The 27643-nt window shown below is 42.9% G+C and overlaps 1 protein-coding gene across 4 annotated transcripts in view; it reads left to right on the top strand.

The window, feature by feature from the left end:
• Nucleotides 1-27643, top strand: part of ROR1 (receptor tyrosine kinase like orphan receptor 1) — a 236141-nt gene that overhangs the window by 149032 nt on the left and 59466 nt on the right. For 3 of the 4 annotated variants that reach the window (XM_075615914.1, XM_075615913.1, XM_075615916.1), the window contains exon 2: nucleotides 15404-15475. The exons of the other annotated variant lie outside the window; for it this stretch is intronic. In XM_075615914.1, coding sequence (XP_075472029.1) covers nucleotides 15404-15475 — 72 coding nt within the window. The remainder of the gene's footprint in view (nucleotides 1-15403; nucleotides 15476-27643) is intronic. 4 annotated transcript variants of the gene reach the window in all.

Genomic DNA, 27643 nt, shown 5'->3' with positions numbered 1-27643 from the left:
TCTCTATACAGCGTACATTGCTACCACTAAGAAAAAATACCATTCCAATATTATTACATATTCTGATACTAACACAGTTAACCATATTATTATTATAAGTCGGACAGGAACCCTCAGGCAATCCGGATGTTTTCCCCCCCACATACATTTCTCATCCCTCCGTTCCGGAGTAGTTATTAATGATCATTTAGTGATAACACTTCTGCCTTGTTTCCTTTAATGTCCTTTGTGGGGAATGACATTTTCTGTATATTCAGTAATGCCTGCGCTGAATAATCCTGGACGGTGAAATTGCTACGTACGCACAACCGGTGCCATCATGTCCTTTCGGATGTGCCAAAACAAACTGTGGAAATAGCGTGTAATCCCTTTGCGTATTTAAACGTCCCACGAATTTCAATTGCTGTAATAATGTTACAGGGTGCAAGATGCAGTTGTGAGCATTCTAGCGACAGTGACACGTTTAGCCACCTCAATGTCTGTCCCCATGGCACAGGACTTCCTGCATGTGACTGAACGCGTTGGGACTTCATTAGTATTTACTAATATATATTCTAAAAGGAGTCTCAGGGCCAGCAACTTGGGATGCCCCTAGCAGGGGTCTTAAAGGATTATGCGTGGTAAACCCGGGTGCTAAGGCAAACAGGAATCTGGGCAGGAAACAAACTAGTAGATAAGCAGTGGTAAAAAAAAAAGGCAATTAAATTGCTAAAAAGTCATCCAAACATCCAACGTTTCGCTTGGATGACTTTTTTGTCATTAAATTATTTTTTTTTGCATTTACAGGATCTCTCGTTTTTTGATGTGCTTGGCTACGGAATATCTAATATATATTCTCTAATATTTGTTTTGGCAAAAATATTTTTGCTAAAAACTAATACAAAAGCTAAAATGTGTGACATATTATTGTTGTTTATTTGTACAGCGCCCCACTCTCTCACTCACACCCATTCTCTTTTATACGCTTCCTCTCCCTCTCACATTCATCTCTGTCTCACTCACCCGCTTCCTCTCTCTCACACACGCTTCCTCTCTCTCTCACACACATGCTTCCTCTCTCTCACACACTCTTCCTCTCTCGCTCTCACACACTCTTCCTCTCTCACTCACACTCTCTCTCCCTCACACACGCTTCCTCTCTCTCACATTCTTCTCTCTGTCTCACTCACACGCTTCCTGTGTGTCACTCACACGCTTCCTCTCTCTCACACACACGCTTCCTCTCTCTCTCACAAACACTTCCTCTCTCTCTCTCTTGCTCTTACACACACGCTTCCTGTCTCTCACACACATGCTTCCTCTCTCTCACACATGTGTCCTCTCTCTCACACACACACTATTCCTCTCTCGCTCACACACACTCTTCTTCTCTCACTCCCACACACATCCTCTCTCTCACACATGCTTCCTCTCTCACACACATGCTTCCTCTCTCACACACATGCTTCCTCTCTCACACACATGCTTCCTCTCTCACACACACGCTTGCTCTCTCTCTCACATTCTTCTCTGTCTCACTCACACGCTTCCTCTCTCCCACACACATGCTTCCTCCCTCTCACACACACGCTTCCTCTCTCTCACACATACACTTCCTCTCTCTTACACACACTTCCTCTCTCTCACACACATGCTTCCTCTCTTTCACACACACACTTCCTCTCTCACACACTCTTCCTCTCTAGCTCACACACACACTTCCCCTCTCTCTCACACACATGCTTCCTCTCTCCCACACACACTTCCTCTCTCTATCACATTCTTCTCTCTGTCTCACTCACACGCTTCCTCTCTCTCACACACATGCTTCCTCTCTCTCACACACATGCTTCCTCTCTCTCTCACACACGATACCTCTCTCGCTCACACTCTTCCACTCTCTCTCACACACTCTTCCTCTCTCACTCACACACATGCTTCCTCTCTCACACACATGCTTCCTCTCTCGCACACATGCTTCCTCTCTCACACACACGCTTCCTCTCTCACACACACGCTTGCTCTCTCTCTCACATTCTTCTCTGTCTCACTCACACGCTTCCTCTCTCCAACACACATGCTTCCTCCCTCTCACACACATGCTTCCTCTCTCTCACACATACACTTCCTCTCTCTTACACACATTTCTTCTCTCTCACACACATGCTTCCTCTCTTTCACACACACACTTCCTCTCTCACACACTCTTCCTCTCTCGCTCACACACTTCCTCTCTCTATCACATTCTTCTCTCTGTCTCACTCACACGCTTCCTCTCTCTCACACACATGCTTCCTCTCTCTCACACACATGCTTCCTCTCTCTCACACACGATACCTCTCTCTCTCACACTCTTCCACTCTCTCTCACACACTCTTCCTCTTACACATACTTTCTCTCACTCACACTCTTCCTCTTTCTCACACACATGCTTCCTCTCTCTCACACACACTCTTCCCGTCTCACATACGCTTCCTCTCTCTCACTCACACACATTCTTCCTCTCTCTCACACATGCTTCTTCTCTCTCTCACACGCACTTCCTCTCTCACACACATTCTTCCTTTCTCTCTCACACACATGCTTCCTTTCTCACACACACTCTTCCTATCTCCTCACACAAACATTTCCTCTCTCACACACACACGCGTCCTCTCTCTCACACACACACATGCTTCCTCTCTCTCTCTCACACACGCTCTTCCTCTCTCGCAGTGGCGTAACTTCGGGGCCAGGCAACGCCGCGATTTCAATGGAGGAGGGCTGCTCAGTTTTAGAGGACCCACTCTCTCAGTAGCCACTTGGGAGGTTCATCATGAGTCCGGAAGGAGGTCCCCGACTGACTTCTGCCCCCCAACCCAAGCTGGGGCCCCTGGGATATACATGCCTGGGCATCCCGAGCGCTACTTACACCACTACTCTCTCTCACACACTCTTCCTCTCTCTCCCCCTCCCTGATTCCCCCCCTCTCCTGTCACCTAGCCCCCCACTTGCTCACTCATTACCCCCTCCACTTGCTCACTCATTCATATCTCTCTCTCTCTCTCTCTCTCTCTCTTTTCCCCCCTCACTCTCATACTCCACCTATCCCCCTTCCTCCCTTACCCCTTCTCTCACGCAATCCTCACCTCCTCTCACTCAATTCCACCTCCTCACACACAATCACACTCACACACATGTGCCCACCCTCCACACAATACAAACAAATACCCTCATCCACCAAAATACATGCATACAATTACCCTACCACCCCCACAAAACACACATATACACAATTGCCCAACCACAATACACACACAATTACCCCTCCCCCATAATATAAACACACACAATTGCACCCCTTCCCCACAATACACACACACAGACTACTGCCACCCTCCCCCACAATACACACACAATTGCCCTAGCCTCGTCCCCCACCATACACACACACACACACACACACACACACAATTGCCACCCTTTCTCCACCATACACATACACACACACACAACTACCTCCCTCCCTCACAATGCACACACACACTTTTTTTCACCTTGTTTGGGGGGAGCTTCCGGGCCCTTGTAGCCACCACCAGGGACAGTGGTCCGAGCTCTCTCCCCTCCAACCCCCCACCCCATCTTGGTGGCCCAGGATACAGCAAATGCTGGGATGGAAACATTAACCAAAGAGACTGTTTTGTGAAAAATACACAAGTGGTGAGAAGAAGAGGACCGTGGGAGGAATTAATTGCAACAAAGTTTCCTTTTGGTAGCCATAAAAATGAACTGGGATTTATTTGGTGTGGAATATTGCTCGCTTCCTGCTATTAATGCAGTTTGTATGGTGTAGGACAGATGGACCAGTATGACTAAGCATTGCTTAAAGAATGACAGCGTCAGGAAACAAGACGAAAAGACGTGGGTCCTCATTTCTAAATCTTTTTAAGTCAATATTTCTTTCAATGTAACCACCATTCATGGGGTTAAACCAAAAGTCATGCTTTTACTATGTGGTTTTCACACAACCACATATTTTCAAAACACCTTAGTTTCACACATCAAGGAGACGAGCTTTCCAAAGACCTAATCCACCAAGAACTGTGGCTCGGAACATTGCTATTCCGATATACAATTTTCATCCTTCATACCAGTGCTATTTATTTTTGTTTAAGGAGCTCCATAATTATATGGTGAAATTCTGAGGAACCCCAACCCTCTCTAATAGCGCGTCTGAGATCAGATACATTGTAAGGAACCCCAACCCCCTCTAATAGCGCGCCTGAGATCAGATGCATTGTAAGGAAACCCCAACCCTCTCTAATAGCGCGTCTGAGATCAGATGCATTGTGAGGAACCCCAACCCTCTCTAATAGCGCGTCTGAGATCAGATGCATTGTAAGGTATCCCAACCCTCTCTAATAGCGCATCTGAGATCAGATGCAATGTAAGGAACCCCAACCCTCTCTGATAGCGCATCTGAGATCAGATGCAGTAGGAACCCCAACCCTCTCTAATAGCGCATCTGAGATCAGATGCAATGTAAGGAACTCCAACCCTCTCTGATAGCGCGTCTGAAATCAGATGCATTGTAAGGAGCCCCAACCCTCTCTAATAGCGCGTCTGAAATCAGATGCATTGTAAGGAACCCCAACCCTCTCTGATAGCGCGTCTGAGATCAGATGCATTGTAAGGAGCCCCAACCCTCTCTGATAGCGCGTCTGAGATCAGATGCATTCTTCTGTATTTAGGGATGTACGGGAAACCCCTATTGAAAAAACTTCTTTATATATTTCTTAACAAATGTAGCATGATATTTCTTCCAGTTTGATTCATACTGTAGATGTGTATCAATGTACGCTCTAAAGTGTTTTTGTTATGAGTGTCAATTGCATTATTTTGAAGACTGCACAATACAAGGTTGTGTGTGTTTGAATCACATTACATTTGTGCTTTTTGTAAGGCCTTTGAAAGCAGCAGCCCTACACGGGGGTTACAGAGGCCCCACGCGCTTCCTGAAGGCATTTAAATAATATGCCGGGGAAGCGGCGAGGGGCCTCTGTAAACTTCACTTACCTTGGCTCAGTTGGCTTCTGGAGACGCGTTGCCATGGCAAAGTGACGTCCTGGCGCCAGAGCGCTGGAGCCAAGGTAAGGAGGGGGGGGTGTGCGAGGAGGAGGGGACAGTCGGCCGTCGGGTGCAGGGGAAAATGATTGCGGTCCCCTGCCATAACAAGTACATACTTCAGCCATTAAAATAAGCCCCTTCTTTGTTTGGCCGGCCTTAGGCCGAGCTCATACTTGCGGAGTTGCTGCTTCCGCGCGTGTGCACGACAAGCGTACTCGTTGTTTGCTATATGAGTTATCCAAGGGCATGCCCGCCTGCAAGCGAAGTAGCGCGTTGACGCAACAGCGTTTTGAGGAGACAATAAATGTCGTCTTTTCAGGAGGCTGCCGCGTCACGTGAGTGGTTCAGCCAATCACGGCAAACCAGCTTCGTGACATCATAGCCATTTATGCCCCGCCATCGCCTGAAACACTATGAGCACAGATCGCCTGTGCTACAGCCGCACTTCACGGTAAGAGCTCGCACTCTCCCAAGCAAGAGGAGGGTATGAGCTCGGCCTTAGGCTTTGCGGGGCCCAAGTCAACACGCTGGCAACGGGGCCCATCTGTAAACAAAAAAGGGGGACTTATCTAGATAAGCAGCCCTCCTCTGGCAGCGTCGTGACGTCATATGATGTCACGTTGCCATCAGAGCTGCTACTTGAACGTCCAAAAGGTTGTTGTATGTATGTCTTTATTTATATAGCGCCATAATGTACATAGCGCTTCACAATAGTAATACACGTGGTAATCATATAAATAACAAATAATATAAATAACAGATCATGGGAATAAGTTCTTCAGACATAAAAGTAACATTAAGGAAGAGGAGCCACTGCTCCAAGGAGCTTACAATCTAATTGTTACAACTAAAAGAGACTGAACGCTCTCAGGACAGGAAATACACAGGTAGAGTGGAATCAAACAAGACGCTTCTCTAAAGTGTAACCATTGTTGTCTTAATAGTTGAAGTGAAATCAAATCCAGTTCTGTTACATCAGAATTCTGCACCGGTTTCTGGATTGGCAACAGGATTAGTGACAGTTTAGTTACTACATTTTGACTTCATTATTGACTCATGTGTTGTCACCTTCACCATTTGCTAAATACTGCATCAGCACAGCCTACACGTACACACATAAAAAGTTGACCTTATGAAAGAGTATCACTTTTGCCATGTAATTGAGAAATCTGAGACAGTGCATCTGTTAACACAAGAACTACAATTTGTTCTGATATTGTTTTCAGTAGGTCAGAATAGATCTCTCATAATTCACCATGCCAGATAACATAATCTCTAATCACATTTAATGATCAATCACCCTGGAAAGGCTGTTTTTTTAAATATTTTTAAATCACCCCCTTTAATCCCTATGGGGAACAACACATATTGAATTATATCCTGGATGACTGGTGTAGTTAATAAAACATTAGTTCTCCTGCAAACATCATATAGTATACTATATATTTAATTAAAGTGACCACTTTGCCATTTTTTTAAACCTATTTAGTTAGCTCATATCTGCTTAAAAATGTATGAAGAATGTTCAATCTTTAACCTGCCATGTTGCAGACACAACTTTGTTGCCTACATTTGAAGAACAGTGGCTTTGAAGCTTTATAACTTTGTATTTAGCACAATGCCACTTTCATTATTTTAGCCTTCATTTTCCGACCCATGTACTGACATCAAGGTCACCTTGAAAGTTAAAGATTCAAACAGCAGCTCGTTCCATTGCCCATGAATTTACATTTCCTCCGAAAAGGGACATGCTGAGAGATGGACATCTAGGAATGTGACGTTTGATGAAGAACAATGTTACAGCAGAACATGAAATATGATTGTTTGGTGTAAGCACTATGAACATATTCTGCTGACCCATTGTAATATGATAAGACAAAGTACAGATAAGATACAGTGGCTCATATATCAAAGAAACATTGGTGCAATTCTGGAGCACAAAACAGAGCCTTATGTATCAAAGAATAAAATCCCATTTATAGCAATTGGATTTTTTCTTTGATACATCAGGAGCAAGGGTTTTGCCCCAGAATCCCACCGCTTTTGCCTTGATACATATAACCCATGGTTATTATTTTAAAAAGTCTCCTGGCTGATAAATAAAACAAATCTAACTGCCGTCAATGGAATTATTATTCTTGCATAAATATGTGATGATGATAAAATAAAGCAGTAACCCGGCACTAGAGATAACAACAATACCCCAGTCCAATGAAATGTCCACATAGATTGGGAAAGTTCTCCTAATGTTCCAATTGCAAACGGAGCGGTGGGTCAATTGCTAGCTGGTGTTTCAAATTTCCTCCTGCAGTGGAATATACAAGGGGAAAGAAACCATTGCGCAGCCACAAGCACCAACAGACGGCTCAAAAGGATTTAAAAGTAATCAACTTACAAAAGTAGTGTTGCTATGTTCATTTGAGAGAATCTGTGCTTTCACCAACGTCTTCTCCTGGACTTCACGAATCCCCCGTGTTGTCAGTCTAACGTCAGCTCACACTCCTGTTAACTCACAGCCTGATCACTCAATGGTAATCCCCGTGGGTTCCCAGAAAGGAAATGACATAGGAGATGATGGTGCAGATTGCTAAAAACTTTAATATCAATAAAAAACAGCCAAAGGCTTACTCACATAAACCAGGCTGTCAAAGAACAACTGACAATGTGCCGTCCGCAGCTTGTAACGGGTGGGGGGTGATGCACACTGGGCTGATCGCGCTCTCACTGCTCTCAGTTCCAGTGACTGACGCCGGTCTCCGCGCACCTAACTGACGTCACGCGATGGCGCCCCCTCCACTCTCCTTGCTACCGGACACCTCAGTCTCTCAACTCCTCCTTCCCCAAACGCGTTTCGTGACTTGAAGTGACTGATGAAGTGACCGCTTTGAGTCACGAAACGCGTGCCCAATTGACCCACCACTCCGTTTGCAATTGGAACATTAGGAGAACTTTCCCATTCTATGTGGACATTTCATTGGACTGGGGTATTGTTGTTATCTCTAGCGCAGGGTTACTGCTTTATTTTATCATTGTCTGTTAAACGAATTTGTGAGTTATTTGTTAGGCAGAGACCCCACGGCAGCTTTCACTAAATCACACACAGGTTTATTGTCACCACCTCTATATTAAGAATTTTATTAAGCATTGTAATTATACTTATCAACGGTCACGGCGCTGAGCTTTAGGGTATTAGTTCACCACACATTCACTTTGCATAAATATGTGCCATCTTTAGCAGCAGACTTTAATAATAAAAAAAGATATAAATATAAAGTAAATAGTAAACGAATCATGCTTTACCGCAAAACAACAATCCGATTGAGTTGTTCTCTTAACTACAATAAATAATCAATTTGTAATATTATTATCGTTATTTCAAATAATGTTTTATGCACTGTTAATCGCTTCTCGGTGTTGTCAACTGACTCCATGTCATTATGAGACTCCAGTTCAACTTTTTCAAGATTGAGTTTTCCTAAGAGATATTTTACCAACCAGAAAGCACTGGGATTGGAGTTAGAAAGCAAGGATGGGACCAAAGTCTGACGATAACACAGAGATAATTTGACAATACTGTCCCTGACTGACACAGAGAACATCAATGTATTCCAGAGCAATGCACTAAAGCGCCTTCTAGAGGTGAATGGCTTGAAAGTTCAAACATACCTGGTGGTTCCCTGGCATATAGGGACTTTCTGGTTTCAATGATATTTGTTTATTTTTTTTGTGTGCCTGTTTTGACACAAAAAACCCCAACAACAATTGAATCTAAATCAGAGGGACTAAGTCTTCATTCCCAACCGGTATTTCAAAGCTTATATCACTGAATGTTGATATTCGATGAAAAGAAAAAAACATCTGAAATATTTAGGGATTAATATTCCCCAAAAAATGATGAAAGTACATATGACAGTAATTATGCCACTCTTTTTAAACGGTTGTAAAAGGATATGAATCAGTGGAAAGACTATTCATGGACATTCATGAATTCAATTCATGAATTCATATTCAATTTCATGGACAAGCAGAATTAATTCGGTGAAGATGAACGCCCTACCAAGGGCACTGTACCTATTCCAAACCTTATAAATCTCCATATCCCTTCAGGCAATTAAGGATCTATACAAGGCTGTCTCCAGATTCGTCTGGAGCGGCCAAAAGGCGAGAATTAAAAAATCATTAATGATTCATTCATGTCAGGCAGTTGGCGTGGCTATTACGCCATTACATAGCTTCTAGACTCGGTCAGTTCCTCACTTTAATGGTCACTACCTCCCGGGTCAAAGCCGCTGGTTGATCTGGAGAAAACGCTGGCCAAGGTCGATGAAATGTCAGTGCTTCCGTGGCTTCCCAAGAACCTCAGGCAGCAAAACTATCTAGCTCACCCAGTCCGCCAACACTCCATGTACATATGGGATGGGGTTGGATTAAAATTGCTGAATGTATCCATTCCACACACCCCCCCCCCCCCCCCACACACCCATTTTCAACAATAAAGACTTTGAGCTGGGTGGATCCAACCCTTTCTTCACACAATGGCATAAAGCAGGCATCTCAAGGATCTATATGAGGGTCCCAAAATAAAATCATTTTGCGGCCTGGAGGATGGTACAAAGCTCCCTCACTGCGGTTTTTATCAGTATTTACAACTCTGGCACTTTGTTATTCCCTTAAACTACACTGAAGCAGCCACCAGATGTTTGACAACCTTTGAGCCTTTGTATATTAAAGCTTGTTACGAGAAGGGAGCTATCTCACTTCTACATCAATTATGCTCACCCCGAGACAATTCCAAGTCTAGGTTTATGGCTAAATGGGAGGAAGACATTGGCTCCCCATTAGATGATGGGAGGACAGAATCTCCAAATCATCTATCTGTAAAAGAAATTAAACTGTTACCCAGGTGGTACTTAACACCTGAGAGACCAAGTAGAATCTATCCAGGGCATTCTCCATTGTGCTGCCGGGAATGTGGACAGAAGGGCTCACTACAGCATATGTGATGGTCCTGCCCAAAAATCCAGGATATGTGGAGGAAGATCCATCTGCTTATAGGGCAGGCGACGGGTTTTTATTTACCCTGGGACCCAGCCATGTTTTTGCTCAGCCCATTCCTGGGGCTGACAGATAAGCAGATAGACTAGCAATGCATAATGAATGCTAAATCGTCGCTAGAAATGTCAGAGACGAGTTTAATGGAAACGTTAACCAGTTTATATTATGGTACTCAACGCAGATATGATAACGTGTGGAATGGGTGGTTTAATTATAATGTTCTAAATTATTTCTTTATCAAATGTTTTACCAGGAAGTAATATGCCTAGAGTTACCTCTCATTTTCAAGTATGTCCTGGAAAATGTTAATATTGCTTAACGAGATGTACGTCGTCGATATTTCTTGACCTGCTTTTTTTTTTTTGCACATGTCCTTCCCAATCCCTTAAACATCCCCACCCATAAACCCCCTTCTTTTATTTTCTGTGACCTCTAACCTTCTCCCCTCCCAGCCTATATATGTTATTCTGTTATGGAAAATGACAAATAAAATATGGCCACCAGGACTACAAACATGGCTGTGGGGTCACCAATAGCAAGCTACAATGCCATTTTCCGATGATGTTATTACTTTCTATTGGCCGCCCGAGAAAGCTTTGACCCCGCCCGGTGTTGGAGACATGGGAACCGAGGAAACCCTAGACCAGGCGTGCTCAACTCCAGTCCTCATGCCCCCCAAAGGTCAAGTTTTCAGGACAGGTGGATCAATCAGAGGCTCAGTCAAAGACTGAGCCTCTGATTGATCCACCTGTGCTGAAGCAGGAATACCCTAGAAATCTGACCTGTAGGGGGGCTTGAGGACTGGTGTTGAGCACGCCTCATTTAGATGGCACGGGAAGATTGAAAGGTTACAGTGAGGGAGTTGCACCTTGTAACATCCTTCCCACACGAGGGGTGTTCTTATTGTTCTTTGGAAGCCAATAAGGGTACCAGGGAAGGTCAGAAGATTTACATACTGGTTCTCTCTTCAGTAAAAACTTTATACAGATAGAAGTTTATAGTTAAACCCATCGTAATACAGCATGTTCATTTTAATTGGGGATCTGAAACATGGGCTGGTATTTTTATATGTCATCATTGGCTGTGTGGGGTCATATGGCACAGCACCACTTAGTAGCCATGGGTCTATCCAGCGCTGAAGTGGTTAATTCACATTAAATACAGATTCCAGCGTCAAAGACATTAATCAGAAAAATAAACATTCTGATCAGAAGCCTCCATAGATACTCATTACCCATCTTTCAGCAACTCCAGGGTGGCCGTTACATATTTTCCTTATTTCTTTCTTATCATAAAACGCAATACAATGGGGGCTTAGACGAAAATACAACCTCACGCAGAGATAAAGTTGACAGGAAGATAAGATCATGATGGGAACATATCAATGGGAGACGTTGTCTAGCAGATAAAAAAACATACCATGTGGAAGCTAGACAGAGAGGAAATAACCACATATGTTCTTGGCAGCTCCTGTTTTATATTTAGTTTATTTACGTAGGGTCCTTGTTCATTAAATGTAGTTTGCAGTCCTGCTTACTCAGTCCAAAGAATATATCAATACCTAATTGCCTATATTTTTTAATCTCAAATCCCAATCACAGTCTTTAGTGTGAAAGCCTCCAGTAGCGTTCTATCTGGGGGGGAAATACTGATGTCGGCTAATATTTATGGGACATGCAATGGCTGGAAGTGTACATTTTCCAAGAGGTTCCATGTAACTTAGCACTTAGTGTAAATTGAACAAAAAAAGCATACAAAAAGTGCTTCAAACTCATAAGTGCCCCTGTGGTTGTGAATACAAAGAGATTAAATAAAAAATGGGGTTAAACCCGTGAAATGTCTCTTGGTGGAACCAATGAGCTGCTGCCTAAAAAACATGGTTTCTCTCTATACCCAGAATTGGCAATACTTGGCATTGGTTCTCTTGGGCGCAGTTTTCTATCCAGGGAATATGTAGAAAAGAAAGCACACAGATACATATTACACTATTTGTGATATTTTTCTTTTCGACACATTCCCTGGATTGAAAAACTGCGCCCAAGAAAACCAACGCCAAGTACTGATCAGTGTAACCTTTTAAGGGCCCTTATGGAGCCACAAAGTATTCTGGATAAAACATTCAAATCAATGTGATGTGGTCACTTTTATAATAAAGATAAATTCACAAGAAGTCTGTACATTTTTAGCATGTCACATGGAACAATGGTCCAGACATATAAAGTGAATGCTGCACACCTAGAAAAATGTAAATGATACAATTACCGGTGCTCCCGTGCTTGAACGAAAGCCCGTTTCCAGTCCTAGATCAGTAGCAGAAGGAACACAGGACAGGGCACAACGGATTTGAAAATCTAAACTCATTTATTTGTTGGCTCAAATAAATGAGTTTAGATTTTCAAATCCATTGTGCCCTATGTTCCTTCTGCTACATGAAACAATGGCACATGGAACCTTGGAAGGCTTGTAAGTTTGGCCCAGTCTACATTGTTTGCATTGTGGATCTAGTAGTGGGTTGCAACCCTTGGCAATACAAGTTGGGTTGATAAAAAGTAACAAAAAACCTTTTCCTACAAAGATCACAGAATGAAGGCCTTATATTATATGCCAAGCACAGCACAGTCTACTTTGTCATTTTTATTCTTCTTCATATTCATATCAGAATTATATATATATTTTTTTCCAATGGGTAAAATGTGGACAATACCAATATTTATTTTCATATATCTAAAGGATGACTTTTAGAAGTACAGATATCAATGACGGCAAAATATCAATACATAAGAGGTAATTCCATACACACATAAAACAAATAGTAATAGTAAAAGCATCTTCAGCCAATCAGGAACCAAAGTTGACCATTAACATCACACACAATTGTTGTGTTAAGAGATTATTTTGGAGACGCTTGAATATAAATACCTGAGTTCTGGGGGGGTTTCATGCAGCTGTGTTTTTCTGTGCTCACTGATGGGCAGACACCTTTATCCATGTGTTTATTCTCCCGCTGTCTTAAAAGGGACATCCCTTCCACGACAAAAGTAAACTAAGGACAGCGGCATGTTTTATAGGTTAAATGTTTCTGATTTACACCTTTTTTTTTAAACTAAAACCAGTCAGTATTTTTTAATAATGCAAATAAGTAACACAGTTACTTTGTGATTAAAAATGATGGAAGACGAAGAAAGTTCCTCTTCTTTGTACTGTACTGTACATAGATCCTTATGTATCCTCAGTAGAAGTAACACACCGGACAGAGATCTTAGTAGTTCCTATTCTTTATTCGTAGAGGCAAAGTAATAAACAAAGAAAACTTCAGCTATATCGGGAACAGGCAAAAATAGTCCTACAAGCCACGAGAACGTATATGCATTAGTTTCTGGCTGGTAAATCGTTTTGTTCTGACAAAATGGTTCTAGGCAAAACCCAATAAAGAAACCTCCTGGTTAGCAGTCATACTCTACATACAATGTTAGTATCAAATAATAATGAACAATATTAGCAGAACAACATATTGTCCTTCATCAGTATCTTACAAAAGGTCTGAACGCAAAGCCCATAGTCTTATCTTTGTCATGGTCACGTTTCCATTTTGTGCCCAAAATGTTCTATAAACAATTCACTTTTTCTACAACTCAACAGATTTCACAATTTCCGTACAAAATAGGCAGACACACCTGACAAGTCAAAGTGGGTCCTAACAGATAAAAAAGTTTCTGAATCCCCTGGATCCCATCTACAAGTGTGAGTGAACCTTTCCAAGGAACCCAAGTATTGCCCCTTTTACCCCTTCAGCTCGAGTGTACATCATGAAGGGTGGGCTGCACATGGGGTATGGAAGTCGGGGTGCTGCAGTCCCCTCTGGATTGGTACATTTTTACATTATGTTACTATATGTCACTTATTTGCTATATACAGCACCCCCATCTCAAAACATTTTTTCTGAACCCCTGTGTGCGCTGTATGTCATTGGAGATTGCTTGCTTTCTAAGGGGTGCGTGCGGTCTGCGAACTAAATGGAAAGCGAAGAGCTGACTCTTCTGTTTCCATAATAGAAGCAGTAAGTGTTCATGTGAGAATGCAGAAGAGCGGCGATCACCCGGGAGGGCTGCGGCCACAGTGGTAACAAGGCGCTCCAGTACTGAAGGGGTTCAAGCCTCAATCCCAACCTTTATTAGTTTACAGCATTCAAACCGAGGGGTCCCCGGGGAGAACCTCGTATTGCTGAGATACTTACCATTTTCAGTTTCCGGGTTATTTCCTGGATTTCCAAAGATGCCGCCTGTAGTCATCCAATATGAGGCCTCATCTTTATCCGTGATGGTTTCCTATTGGCCAGCGGCACCCTCCAGATTTGGCAGCTATTTTGATTTCCCTAAAGGGGAGGAAAACCCTGGCAACTAAAACGACCAGTATCTCAGTAACCGGTAGGTCCCTGGAGCTAAGATTAGTGCGGTTCAGCTCTGAATGACCCCCCCCCCCCCCTCCAGTTACGATGATGTCAATAAAACCTACTTGGGGGAAAAAACGGCGTAGGTGGGATTGCAATTTAACGTTCTTCTCAAATTATTTGAAATGACTTTCCTCATTAGGAATGAACGGCCAAGTGTAAATTAAAGTTTAAGCCACACCGCTCCCACTCATCCAAACCTGGGTTGCAGCCCAGATTCCTTCGCCTGCATCCCAGGACTTAAAAAAAAAACAACAAATCAAGATTTATATCTCAGCATATCTTTCATAGTAAAAAAAACCCTGTATAAATAATAAGAAAGGCCTGACTACAGGAAGAACTAGCACATCATCCACTACCACAACACAATATAAAACATAAGGTCTTTTATAGGTAATAGTGCTGTAGGGTAAAAAGTCACTCCGTGGTCAAAGATATCTTCCTTGTGAGTTTTACTGCATTCTAAAGAATCATCCATTAGTAGTTATTGGAGATGCATTATTCTCCAGCACAAGGAAGACTCGTCTTTACAGCATGTTGTATAGGAGCCAGTGTGATTGGGTCCCTTTTTGCTGAATCTCATTTTTATTGGTAACAAAATAATTAGAGGACTAATTTTTTCTTCTCTGGCTTTAACTATTTGGTCTTGATTACTCCCCTCCCACCACCCCCTTTGAGTGTCGCTACATTAATTAACTTGTATTTGACTGCTGGTGCTTGAATCATCTTATTTCTAAGGAATGTGTGGAAATATAAAGATTAAGTAGCAGTCTATAAATTGATATATATGAACGGTTCTTTTTTTTGCCCCTACAGGAACTGATCTGACAGTTGCTGCTGATTTAATGCCTACCTCATCATGGAACATTTCAAGCGAACTAGACAAAGGTAAAGAACTATGTGAAACTGAGTCACAGTTTTCTTTTTTTGTGCACATTTCTTTGATGTGACATATTTATTCGCGATCCCAAAAGTAGAAGAAATCTTGCTCAGCTAGTAATCGGTAATTACGGAAATTTAGTAGATTTGAAGGGAATGGCTCTTTTTTTCCCCCCTTCCCTAATAAAATGTTCCACATGGCAAAATCGTTTCAAGATGTTGGTTACAGTGGCAGACGACCTATGTGACATTTTGCCTGGTGAATCGTGTAGTTAATATTGAGTATTTAGATACTCAGGGGGGTGGAGGGGGGAGGGTGTTAATTTAGCAAAGTCTCGGCAGTGGTGCAAAAATACTGCGTTTCAATGAGAATGTGTTTCTTTGATAAATCTGGTGCCGTTTTTTGGCTCTACTTTTCCAACTGGTTGGCTTCAATATATAACCCCCTAGGATATGTAAGGAGAAGCAACACATGATTTATGGGAGTTTTACTTGGATTTTTTAACCTGATCTTACATATAAAACTTTTGATGTGAAGCGTCTAGTATAAGAGTAACCCCTTAGCTGCCAGAGGATAGCAATGCATTGCTTAGCAAATCATCGAACACACAGAGAAATGACTTCCACGCTGGAAGGACCAAGGACAATCTTTTGAAGTTATCTTTATGAAAAATCTCCCTTCTAGATGCAAAGGGGGTTGATTCGTTAGACTGCGCCGATCTTTGCACTGTCACACGGAAACATTTTGGGTGTTTTTTTATTTGCACGGCACCAATCACCCCCCGGCCTTAGGATCAGGTCCCCCGGCTTTAGGATCAGGTCCCCCGGCTTTAGGATCAGGTCCCCCGGCCTTAGGATCAGGTCCCCCGGCCTTAGGATCAGGTTGGTAGGATGGCACCACACAGATGTTTTTACACCACACCTGGACTTTTGGTCAGGGGTCTTTTATTAAGCACCTTTGCACTGAGCACTGTGAGATGCAGAGCACTTTGCACATGCCGGATTCTCCGTGGGGAGTGACGGCGAGAGATGGTTAGACGTCTTGGTACACCAGCGTACAGAAAACCTCTCACAGACGGAGTTGTACGACGGAGGGCCTTTTGGCTGAAGTCACCGCTCAGGAGCACGGAAGAATGAGTGGCACTGGGCATTGTTCAAGCAAGGACTTTTGCTGGCCTTTTTGGCCAAAAGTGACCTTGAAGTTGTGCACAGAGGTCACTATGCACTGTTTATGAGGAGCACATACACCGTGGGCGCCAAATCCTGTCACACGAAAACTCCTATGATTTAGGATAATAGGAGTTTTCGTGCAATACTGTCCTGATCGGCCTGGGAGATTCGAACAGCCATATTGTTTCCCCAGAAGGGAGCCCAGGATGGCAAGCTACCATGGTAATGATTCCGGAAACTTTCAAGTCCGTTGGACTGAAAATATAAGCCGTACAGGAGGACCCTCCGGCGCCACTTATGTAGGTGGGATCGCTGCTTTAAATGTGATTTTAGTTGACTTTTCCTTTCCAGCCTGGATGACTTTCTTGGACAACTTTCTTTTGCTAACAACTTATAAGATGCACAAAGAAAATGTATTACTACAAGATGAAAAGATGAACCATTTCTTATTTTTTGTGAACTTAATCAGCTTCTCGTCCTTATCCTATAACAATGATTTGAAGTCTAAAATGTATATTGGCTAAGGTGTGGATCTTCTATACAAATCAGAACCTCTATGCCAAACCTTTCCTCCAGCTAAGCATGTTTTGATATACCAGAAACCTCTGCGAAACAGGGTATAATATGTAAAGATTTCTATCTCTCTGAGGCAATAAAACATCTGTTCACTAAAGAACAATACACATCAGGACCAAGATAGTTATTCAAAAGTGCAAACGTGTTATTTTTGTAGGACTGGGCAGGAAAGTGCTACATTCTCCTGCCAGACAAGATTTCCTGCAGAGGTCAGAAGAAGCTTGTTAATTGCCTATTTAGTAACAAATGATAATTCTATCTGACATCTGCTGTCAGTGCTACATGTTAAATATCTGCCTTTCTTGTATTTATACGAAACCAAGTATATTTCCTTTCCAGAGGGATCAAAAATGATTTGGAAACAATTATTATTATTTTCTTGGGAAATTATTATTTATTTTAACTAAAAGGCACAAAGCAAATGTAAACAGCAGGTTGACTTTGTGCCAATCTGTGCACAAAGAGGTATGCCATGTTATTTAAGTTTGTGAGTTTAATGGAGTGGCCTTAATAACTGATACAGCAAACTCCAGATAAGATACTAAATTGCAGGCTATAAATAGAGTGCACTCTCTCACACAGTTTCCTTAGTCCTTGTCCGCTCAGGTTTGTGTTAACCCCATCAGAGCAGCAAAATTATACGCATGCGAGTTTGTCAACAGGCACATATACATGAGATTAAGTATATACAAATTAAACTGTAACAGTCTCTTTCTGGTTTCTTTGCTGGTTTTCTTCCTGTTTAAAGCCCCTTCACAGTTGCACATTATTGACGCTCTACTGCCACACGTTCCATCTGTTTCTTCATGTTCCACCTGCTTCTACATGTTGCATCTTCTGCTACATGTTCCATCTGCTGCTTCATGTCCCATCTGCTGCTTCATGTACCCTCAGCTGCTGCATGTTCCACCAGATGCTACATGTTCCATCTGATGCTACATGTTGTATCTGCTTCTGCATGTTCCATCGAATGCTACATGTTCCATCGGATGCTACATGTTCCATCGGATGCTACATGTTCCATCGAATGCTACATGTTCCATCGGATGCTACATGTTGTATCTGCTGCTGCATGTTCCATCGGAGGCTACATGTTCCATCTGATGCCACATGTTGTATCTGCTGCTGCATGTTCCATTGGAGGCTACATGTTCCATCGGAGGCTACATGTTCCATCGGATGCTACATGTTCCATCGGATGCTACATGTTCCATCGGATGATACATGTTCCATCTGCTGCTGCATATTCCATCGGAGGCTACATGTTCCATCGGATGCTACATGTTCCATCGGATGCTACATGTTCCATCGGATGCTACATGTTCCATCTGCTGCTGCATGTTCCATTGGATGCTACATGTTCCATTGAATGCTACATGTTCCATCTACTGCTGCATGTTCCATCGAATGCTACATGTTCCATCGAATGCTACATGTTCCATCTACTGCTGCATGTTCCATCGGATGCTACATGTTCATCTGCTTCGGCATGTTCCATTGGATGCTACATGTTCCATCTACTGCTGCATGTTCCATCGAATGCTACATGTTCCATCGAATGCTACATGTTCCATCTACTGCTGCATGTTCCATCGGATGCTACATGTTCATCTGCTTCGGCATGTTCCATTGGATGCTACATGTTCCATCTACTGCTGCATGTTCCATCGGATGCTACATGTTCCATCTGTTGCTGCATGTTTCATCGGAAGCTACATGTTCCATCAGAGGCTACATGTTCCATCGGAGGCTACATGTTCCATCGGAGGCTACATGTTCCATCGGAGGCTACATGTTCCATCTGTTGCTGCATGTTTCATCGGAAGCTACATGTTCCATCAGAGGCTACATGTTCCATCAGAGGCTACATGTTCCATCGGAGGCTACATGTTCCATCGGAGGCTACATGTTGCATCGGATGCTACATGTTCCATCGGAGGCTACATGTTGCATCGGATGCTACATGTTCCATCTGCTGCTGCATGTTCCATCGGATGCTACATGTTCCATCTTCTGCTGCATGTTCCATCGAATGCTACATGTTCCATCTGCTGCTGCTGCATGTTCCCTTGGAGGCTACATGTTCCATTGGATGCTACATGTTCCATCTGCTGCTACATGTTCCATCTGCTGCTGCATGTTCCATTGGATGCTACATGTTCCATCTGCTGCTGCATGTTCCATTGGAGGCTACATGTTCCATCGGATGCTACATGCTCCATCTGCTGCTACATGTTCCATCGAGTGCTACATGTTCCATCTGCTGCTGCATGTTTCATTGGATGCTACATGTTTCATTGGATGCTACATGTTCCATTGGATGCTACATGTTCCATTGGATGCTACATGTTCCAATGGATGCTACATTTTCCATTGGATGCTACATTTTCCATTGGATGCTACATTTTCCATTGGATGCTACATGTTCCATTGGATGCTACATGTTCCATTGGATGCTACATGTTCCATTGGATGCTACATGTTCCATTGGATGCTACATGTTCCATCTGCTACTACATGTTCCATTGGATGCTACATGTTCCATTGGATGCTACATGTTCCATTGGATGCTTCATGTTCCATTGGATGCTACATGTTCCATCTGCTGCTACATGTTCCATTGGATGCTACATGTTTAATTGGAGGCTACATGTTCCATTGGATGCTACATGTTCCATTGGATGCTACATGTTCCATCTGCTGATACATGTTCCATTGGATGCTACATGTTCCATTGGATGCTACATGTTCCATTGGATGCTACATGTTCCATTGGATGCTACATGTTCCATTGGAGGCTACATGTTCCATTGGATGCTGCATGTTCCATCTGCTGCTGCATGTTCCATTGGATGCTACATGTTCCATCTGCTGCTGCATGTTCCATTGGAGGCTACATGTTCCATCGGATGCTACATGCTCCATCTGCTGCTGCATGTTTCATTGGATGCTACATGTTTCATTGGATGCTACATGTTCCATTGGATGCTACATGTTCCATTGGATGCTACATGTTCCATTGGATACCCATTCTTATTGTTTATGGATTTGCAATGTTCAGTGGCATACAGAACTCAGGCGTACAAAAATAATCTTATACATTGGATTAGGCCTCCTCATATTAGCTGTAAACATTTGTGTTTATCCCAGACAGGCTACATACAATCATTAACAACATTTTGAAAAGGAAAATAAATGTACCGTAAAGAGCCTCAGGGCCAGTTCACATTGGTTAGGGAGACAAACACTCGGGGAGCTATTTACAAGAGGAAAAAAATGGCAAAATCCTGCAGTAACTTGTGCAGTCACCGATTGGCATTTATGAAGCTGCTTGTAATGCACCGCCCTCTGCGTTTGCGTGCAGTGCGTCAGGTAGCGCTCCTTGCATCATCAAGGTATTTACATTGTGAAAAAGGGGCGTGATTAGGGGAGTGTACAGTATTGCCCTGCTGCACCAATTAAAACAATACATAGTAAATTGTTACATAATTAACACTGACATCTATTTTTTGCCCCTTTTTTCTGTCCGACCCCTGAAACATGGCACTAGTGCTTCCATTCTCTCCAATGCACTAGATTAGCTCCATATAATGATGGCAACAATTAATGGTTACCAAGAAGGATGGAGCACCCTTCCAATTCAATTGAGACAAATACAGTAGGGCCCCACTCATATGGCGGGTTCCGTTCTAGGCCGCCACCGGAAAGCGCAAATATCGACGAAAAGCAGAACATCCACCGGCGAGTTTTCGTCTTTCCTACCCATCTGTGCATGCGCAGACTCGGCCGTCCCTCTTCTGTGCATGCGTCAACTCGGCCACTACCCCTTCTGCGCATGTGTGAACTCGGCCACTCCCCCTTCTGCAAATGTGCGACCTCGGCTGTCCCCCTTCTGCGCATGTGCGACCTCGGCTGTCCCCCTTCTGCGCATGTGTGAACTCGGCCACTCCCCCTTCTGCGCATGTGCGACCTCGGCTGTCCACCTTCTGCGCATGTGCTACCTCGGCTGTCCCCCTTCTGCGCATGTGTGAACTTGGGCCACTCCACCTTCTGCGCATGTGCGACCTCGGCTGTCCACCTTCTGCGCATGTGTGAACTTGGCCACTCCCCCTTCTGCGCATGTGCGACCTCGGCTGTCCACCTTCTGCGCATGCGCAGACGTGGGGGCACCCTTCTCGGTACCACCGTATTGGTGGATCAATGAGAAGCGCCACGTCAAGAACCGGGACCCCACTGTACAGTAACGGTATATAAATAAAAAAGAATAAGATGGGCACAGCGAAATCCTAGAATGTACAGTCAGCCTAAAATAGAGCCAGATTGACCTAATGGCAGATGTAGGTATTTGAAAATGGATTGAGCCTAGCAGTTTAACATCAGACAAGCATAAGTATTTTAAAGTACCTTTCCAACTTTCAATGTTTCGCTGTTTACCAGACTGGTTGTAGAATTGTTCAACTTTTATCTAATCTTTTGTTATGAAATAACTGTCTGCGTAACCTCCTTTTCACTAGAAAGTATCACTCAGCACTTTGGGAACTAATTGTGATGGCTCATAAGCAAAACGGCATCATTCCCAAATTCCGTTGTGTCGTTTCACCACTGGGACCATCTGCGAACCCTTCCATGGAAGAAAGGGTTCTCTTATTGTTTCATGAATTCAACAACTGCGGAAGTTTCTTAATCCAATAATGATAACAGCTGATGGCTGGCTGACACATTGGCTCTGCCTGAGACACAGGTGTAGCATTCTCTTTATGGCTAGATGTACAGCGCCATTGGAGAGATGGAAGTTGGACTGGATTCTACCAGTGTCCCAAGAGCAGAAGTGAGGAAACTGTACAAATACTTATACCTTGATTTCAGACATTTTCTGAAAGAATTTTGCGCTTCCTGTTACTTATTTGTCTAGAGGAAATACAGCAAACAGAGTTCACGTCCCCTGTCATTCTGATCAAATAATGTTTATTTCCACAAACCCCCCTATAAATAGGCGAAATGGTAACATTATTTATTTCAGCTATCTTCTTGTTGAGGGGCTGTCTTCCATGCCCACCTTAAAACACACCTGCTTAACGAAGCAGATGAGTAGCTCCATGGCTGATACTTTACACCTCATACATAAAGCTTGGCCCCCTGCAGACGCACTTACCAGAACGCCCTCCTACTGTCTCTGTACCTTCTTCCTACCTACCAATTAGATTTTAAGCTCTTCGGAGCAGGTACTCCTCTTCTAAAATGTTACTTTTATGTCTAAAGCACTTCTTCCCATGATCTGTTATTTGTATTAGTTGTTATTTGTTTGATTGTCACGTGTATTACTGCTGTTAAGCGCTATATACATTAATGGTGCTATATAAATAAAGACATACATATATAAACACATAACTGACTTTAAAAAAGCACTGGCAGGACTCTACCCCACATGTAGTTACAAAATGCCTCCAAATTGTAATTTAAAATGTAGCACTCCTGAGCCTCAGGTCATTTGTATGTGAGTGAAGGCATGCAAAATCTTAGAACCCACCTACTTGTGGATCTACCTGTGCCTAAGTATATTCTTGAGTAAACTACGATAGTGCCTATCGGGGCACTATCACAGGGAAACTTCTATGGGTGTTAATGGACGTTTCCGTGAGATAGTGACCCAGTCGGCACTATCGCAGTTTAATAACCCTCTAAATATTATTCTACGTTAAATGGGTACTCATCCACTGCCATTGAAGCCTGTGACACAAATGGTTTACATCTTTGGTGCTTGTGAAGCATTAGACGTTATTAAGAAATCATCAAAAGATAACACCCGCTCACCTTGGTGTGACCTTCTGCAAGTTATCAACTTTATCCTCAGCCACCAAAATGGGACTGTAAGATTAGATGTCTCACTGTTGATATGCAATGCAGTAGTAGTAGTGCAATGTAACATAGAATTTATCAAATGAACATGGAATTTTCTTCCCTAGTAAATGCTGGTCCCAAATGGTTACTATTAGCTCAAAATGGATATGTTCCCTCGTTCATTTTTGTTCGTAAGATCCCCCTGGCATTTATTTATGGTTCTAGATTCCAGAACGAACAAAGTCTGGTTTTACACCTCTCATAGCAGAGAGTCATATGACAATGTTATGTTAAATCCTGGTAGGTTTGATATAATCGTACTATGGTTAATAGCAAAATAACATTGTTTTGGCAAGAATACACCTGAAGCGCATCTTTTCACTGCAGATTTTTATTTTTTTTCTACATAAAACACACATTACCTCTTCGGTTCTAGAGGATGCTACTAAACTTCATAGGCTCCTGTGTCACAGAAGGAGTTTATATTCTTCGCTATTAAACACCATTGGAATGAAACTATTGTAATACCTTAGGACTAGCTTCCATGCACTTCCGCACACAATTTCGACTTTCCCTAGGATAACCTCATAATAAATTACAATTACCTGACAAAAGGGAACACAAATACAGCCATTATATGCACAATTAACTTTCTGTTTCTTTTTTTATACCCAGACAATCATTAAATCATGTCCCAGTAATGGTCATGGGAATGGGGTTATATTTGTAGGGTCCTGCTAGCAGCCAAAGCAGTAAATTACACCGCGTTTGCTTAAACTTTGTTAGCTACAGTACATTTGCTTCTTTTGTTTTCTTTTCCATTGGAGGAGGCAGAAGTGCAATTAATATTACAATTTGTGTTTCTTTTACAACTCAGGAATGAATATTCATAGGATGCGAAGGGCCACAAAACTGAAAATAAAGCACATACAGTACAGGTAGTCCTCGCTATCCAACGTTTCACTTTACAGCGAATGGCATATCCAACGCAATGCAACCCTAAGGGACGTTTTTCGACACCGGAATGCGTTATCCAACGCTCACCGCCACTGATTAACATGGGACTCACTTTACAACGGTTTCACTATCCCACGCGACTTCCAGAACGGATTCCGTTGGATAACCGAGGACCGCCTGTACGTTGTTTGGTCTCCCCAACTCAAAGTGTGCACAGTCTAATTTAATTCTTGCGGGATACACTTACAGTATTTTCAGCACAAGGGTAATACCTAATTAAGCACATCATATTAGTAATAATTGCTGGCTCGTTAGACATGGTTTGTTAATTTAAGACATTAACAGGTCAAGAGAGATATCTGATCATACGTTCCTCTTCCAAATAATTTGACATTTCTGTTAAAAATAGATATTAAGACGGTAAAGACAGGGCTAGAAGAAAAAAGAACAATGTTCTATGGATCGGTGCTACCAATATATGGTTAAAGAGTCTCAATATGTATATTGTAACAATGTAGAGCTTGCTTGAAGAAAGGATACTATTTGTATCATAGTGTCTGGTACATTAAGCGCTCAGAGTATGAGAACGGTAAACATCAATGTCCTGTTGATAATACAGGTAGGGGCTGTTGAGTGCAGCCCTTAACTGGTTCTCTTCCGATTTGGACACGCTCCCTAGAGCTTGAAAACCCCGCACAATAGATAATACTTAAATGTCCAGCACAGTAGCTCAAACTGTGGTCACAGTTGTATGGTAGTAAAGTATCAGTACTCACGTGGAGTGAAGTCCTTCCTCATGTGTGTGTGCTTCACGTGATGAGTTGAATGCAGGAAATCCAATAAGAAGGAAAAAACGGAGCACAGCAAAGGAGGGTTACAGTACAGAAACTAAGTTTAAAGCCAATTTAATGAAAAAGACAGCGCGGCTAGTGAGCCAGATCGAAGCGAGGTCATATGTCTTACGGTTAAAATAACAGCTGCTATTAAACTCAATAGAATTACACTCACAATATACATTCCATGAACCATACTTTTAATAGCTTTGGTTTTTGCATGTACAGAGCTATTTACTACAAAGGGCTCTATTTATCAAAGGCAACATTTAGGTGCAAAGTCGTTATTTTGCCACAACTTGTGCTGAAATATACCTGCGCCGGGCATGTCTCTGTAATAATCTTAAATGCGTCATTGACGGGTCTGTCTGCGTCAGTCCACGACGGGATGATAGATTTATAGAGCAAGTGGGAGGAGTTACATTTGCATATTAGTGCAGGTTTATGTACTGAGAAATGTGCGGCTTGCGTTACTTCTCCTGACGGGTTTCTGCCTTGGCTTTCTCCGTCACCTTCAATAGGTTGTTTTTTAGCGCAAAATGCTAGCGCCGCATGCACCAAATTCTGCAAGAGTAGAAATACGCTTAATAAATATGTCGGGTTTCAGACGGAAAAAATGATAATGCGAATGCGTCAGCGCGGACCACTCTCATGATACATTTATTAATTTATTTAGTAATTGCTTACCCAGGAAGTAATACATTGAGAGTTATTGCTCATTTTCAAGTATCTTCTCATAGAGCCCAAAGTGCTTTTAACAGTAATAAAATCCCATGATGATATTTTAGTAGTTGGGTGTCTATCTTAGTGTTTATTTTTTCCAAGTCACTCGATAAGTTGAGAGACCCCAAACTATGGATACAAGTTTCCAGATAGCGTGACAAATGGTTTATATCGAGTGTGCAAAGTGGGGGGGGGGAGGCGGAAGATTTTCCAGTGGAGGCGCGGCTACAGAGGTCCCGCGCTCTCCCGCAGGTCATTTAAATGAAATGCCGGGGGGACACGCGCAACGATTCTGCAGCTTCTCCTACCTGGTCTTCGGCGACGCGTCAACATGGTAACCCGGCATCAAATGACGCGGCGGGGTCACGTGACGTCGCATTGCCATGGCAATGTGACATCACATGACCCCGCAACGTCATTTGAAGCCGGAGCCGAGCAAGGGGGGGGGGGCGCGAGCAGGGGGGCGCATCCCTACCTGCCTGAGGATTAAACGTTGTTTTATATCATCACTCGCCAGTTCGTGTCCTGTTTCAAAACAGGGGGAGACATTTATTTTGTTGATGAATTTACACACAAAACACAGAATTGTTATTTACATGGGAGTTGTAGAACGGAGGTCAGAATTATTTCCTCTCCCTTTCAATTTGTGTTATTTTATGTTATGAACGTTAGAAAAATAGGATGGACTCAAATGGGCTACAAGTAACAATGGGTCTGTTTCATAAAAATAAGAATGAATTGGAAATAATGGTTTGCCTAATCACAACACTGCACTGTACAGCATGTTAAACAAGGGAAATGGTAGAAGTTCGGCGCAACTGCGTATGTCTGAAAGAAGGCTCCCGGATGTCTCTTCAAAAAACTTTATTGTACACACACCAGGGCTACACCAGCATCTCCCCCTCAATGCGTTTCACCCTTACACAGAGGGCTTCGTCTCACTCCGATGTGAGTCACTGACTGACACACATACACTCACTGACTGACACACATACACACCCTGACTGACACACATACACACACTGACTGACACACATACACACACTGACCGACACAGAGAGACATTCACACAACACAGAGAGAGAGAGACATACATTGACACACACACACACACATTGACTGACAGACACACACACACTGACTGACACACACACACACACACTGACTGACACACACACACACACACACACACATTGACTGACACACACACACACACACACACACACATTGACTGACGCACACACACACACACACACACACATTGACTGACACACACACACACACACACACACATTGACTGACACACTCACACGCACACTGACTGACACACGTGCACACATTGACTGACACACGTGCACACACTGACTGACACACGTGCACACAGTGACTGACACACATGCACACACTGACTGACACACATGCACACACTGACTGACAAACATGCACACACTGACCGACACACATACACACACTGACCGACACACATACACACACGGACCGGCACAGATACATACACTGACCGGCACAGATACATACACTGACCGGCACAGATACATACACTGACTGACACACACACAAACAAACACACATACATACTCTCTGACTGACACACATACATACTCACTGACTGACACATACACTGACTGACACGTGTGCCGAGCACGCGCGTTATAAGTCAATTTCTGTGATAAAAGTCAAAGAGGTTTCACTTACTATGCGCGTGCACAGCACACACAGCTTTTTTTTTTTTAATAAAAGTACGTGTCCAGCAGTCTAAAAATTACCGTGGTAACCACAGAAAAATAGAGATTAAGAATAATGTTTTTAACACCACAAAAAAACATTTTCTTAAAAAAAATAATATATATATATATTGTAAGACGTGCTCAAGGGGCAAGTTACTAACATTCTATGAATGAAACTGAGGTAGGCTTCTAGGGGGACTGCTGCCGTAGGCCACGTTTATAGTAACCGCGATGGCGCACGCAAATCTGTGGAAGTCAATAAGGGCGGCCATAGTGCGCGCGATGTAGAGCAACCGCGCAGCACAATTTTCAAGCTACAAATAATTTAGTTTTTT

The sequence above is a fragment of the Ascaphus truei genome, chromosome 10 (assembly GCF_040206685.1).
Source record: "Ascaphus truei isolate aAscTru1 chromosome 10, aAscTru1.hap1, whole genome shotgun sequence".
NCBI lineage: Eukaryota > Metazoa > Chordata > Amphibia > Anura > Ascaphidae > Ascaphus > Ascaphus truei.
The sequence above is the reverse complement of the archived record's forward strand: the minus strand, read 5'-3'. Positions and strand labels throughout refer to the sequence as shown.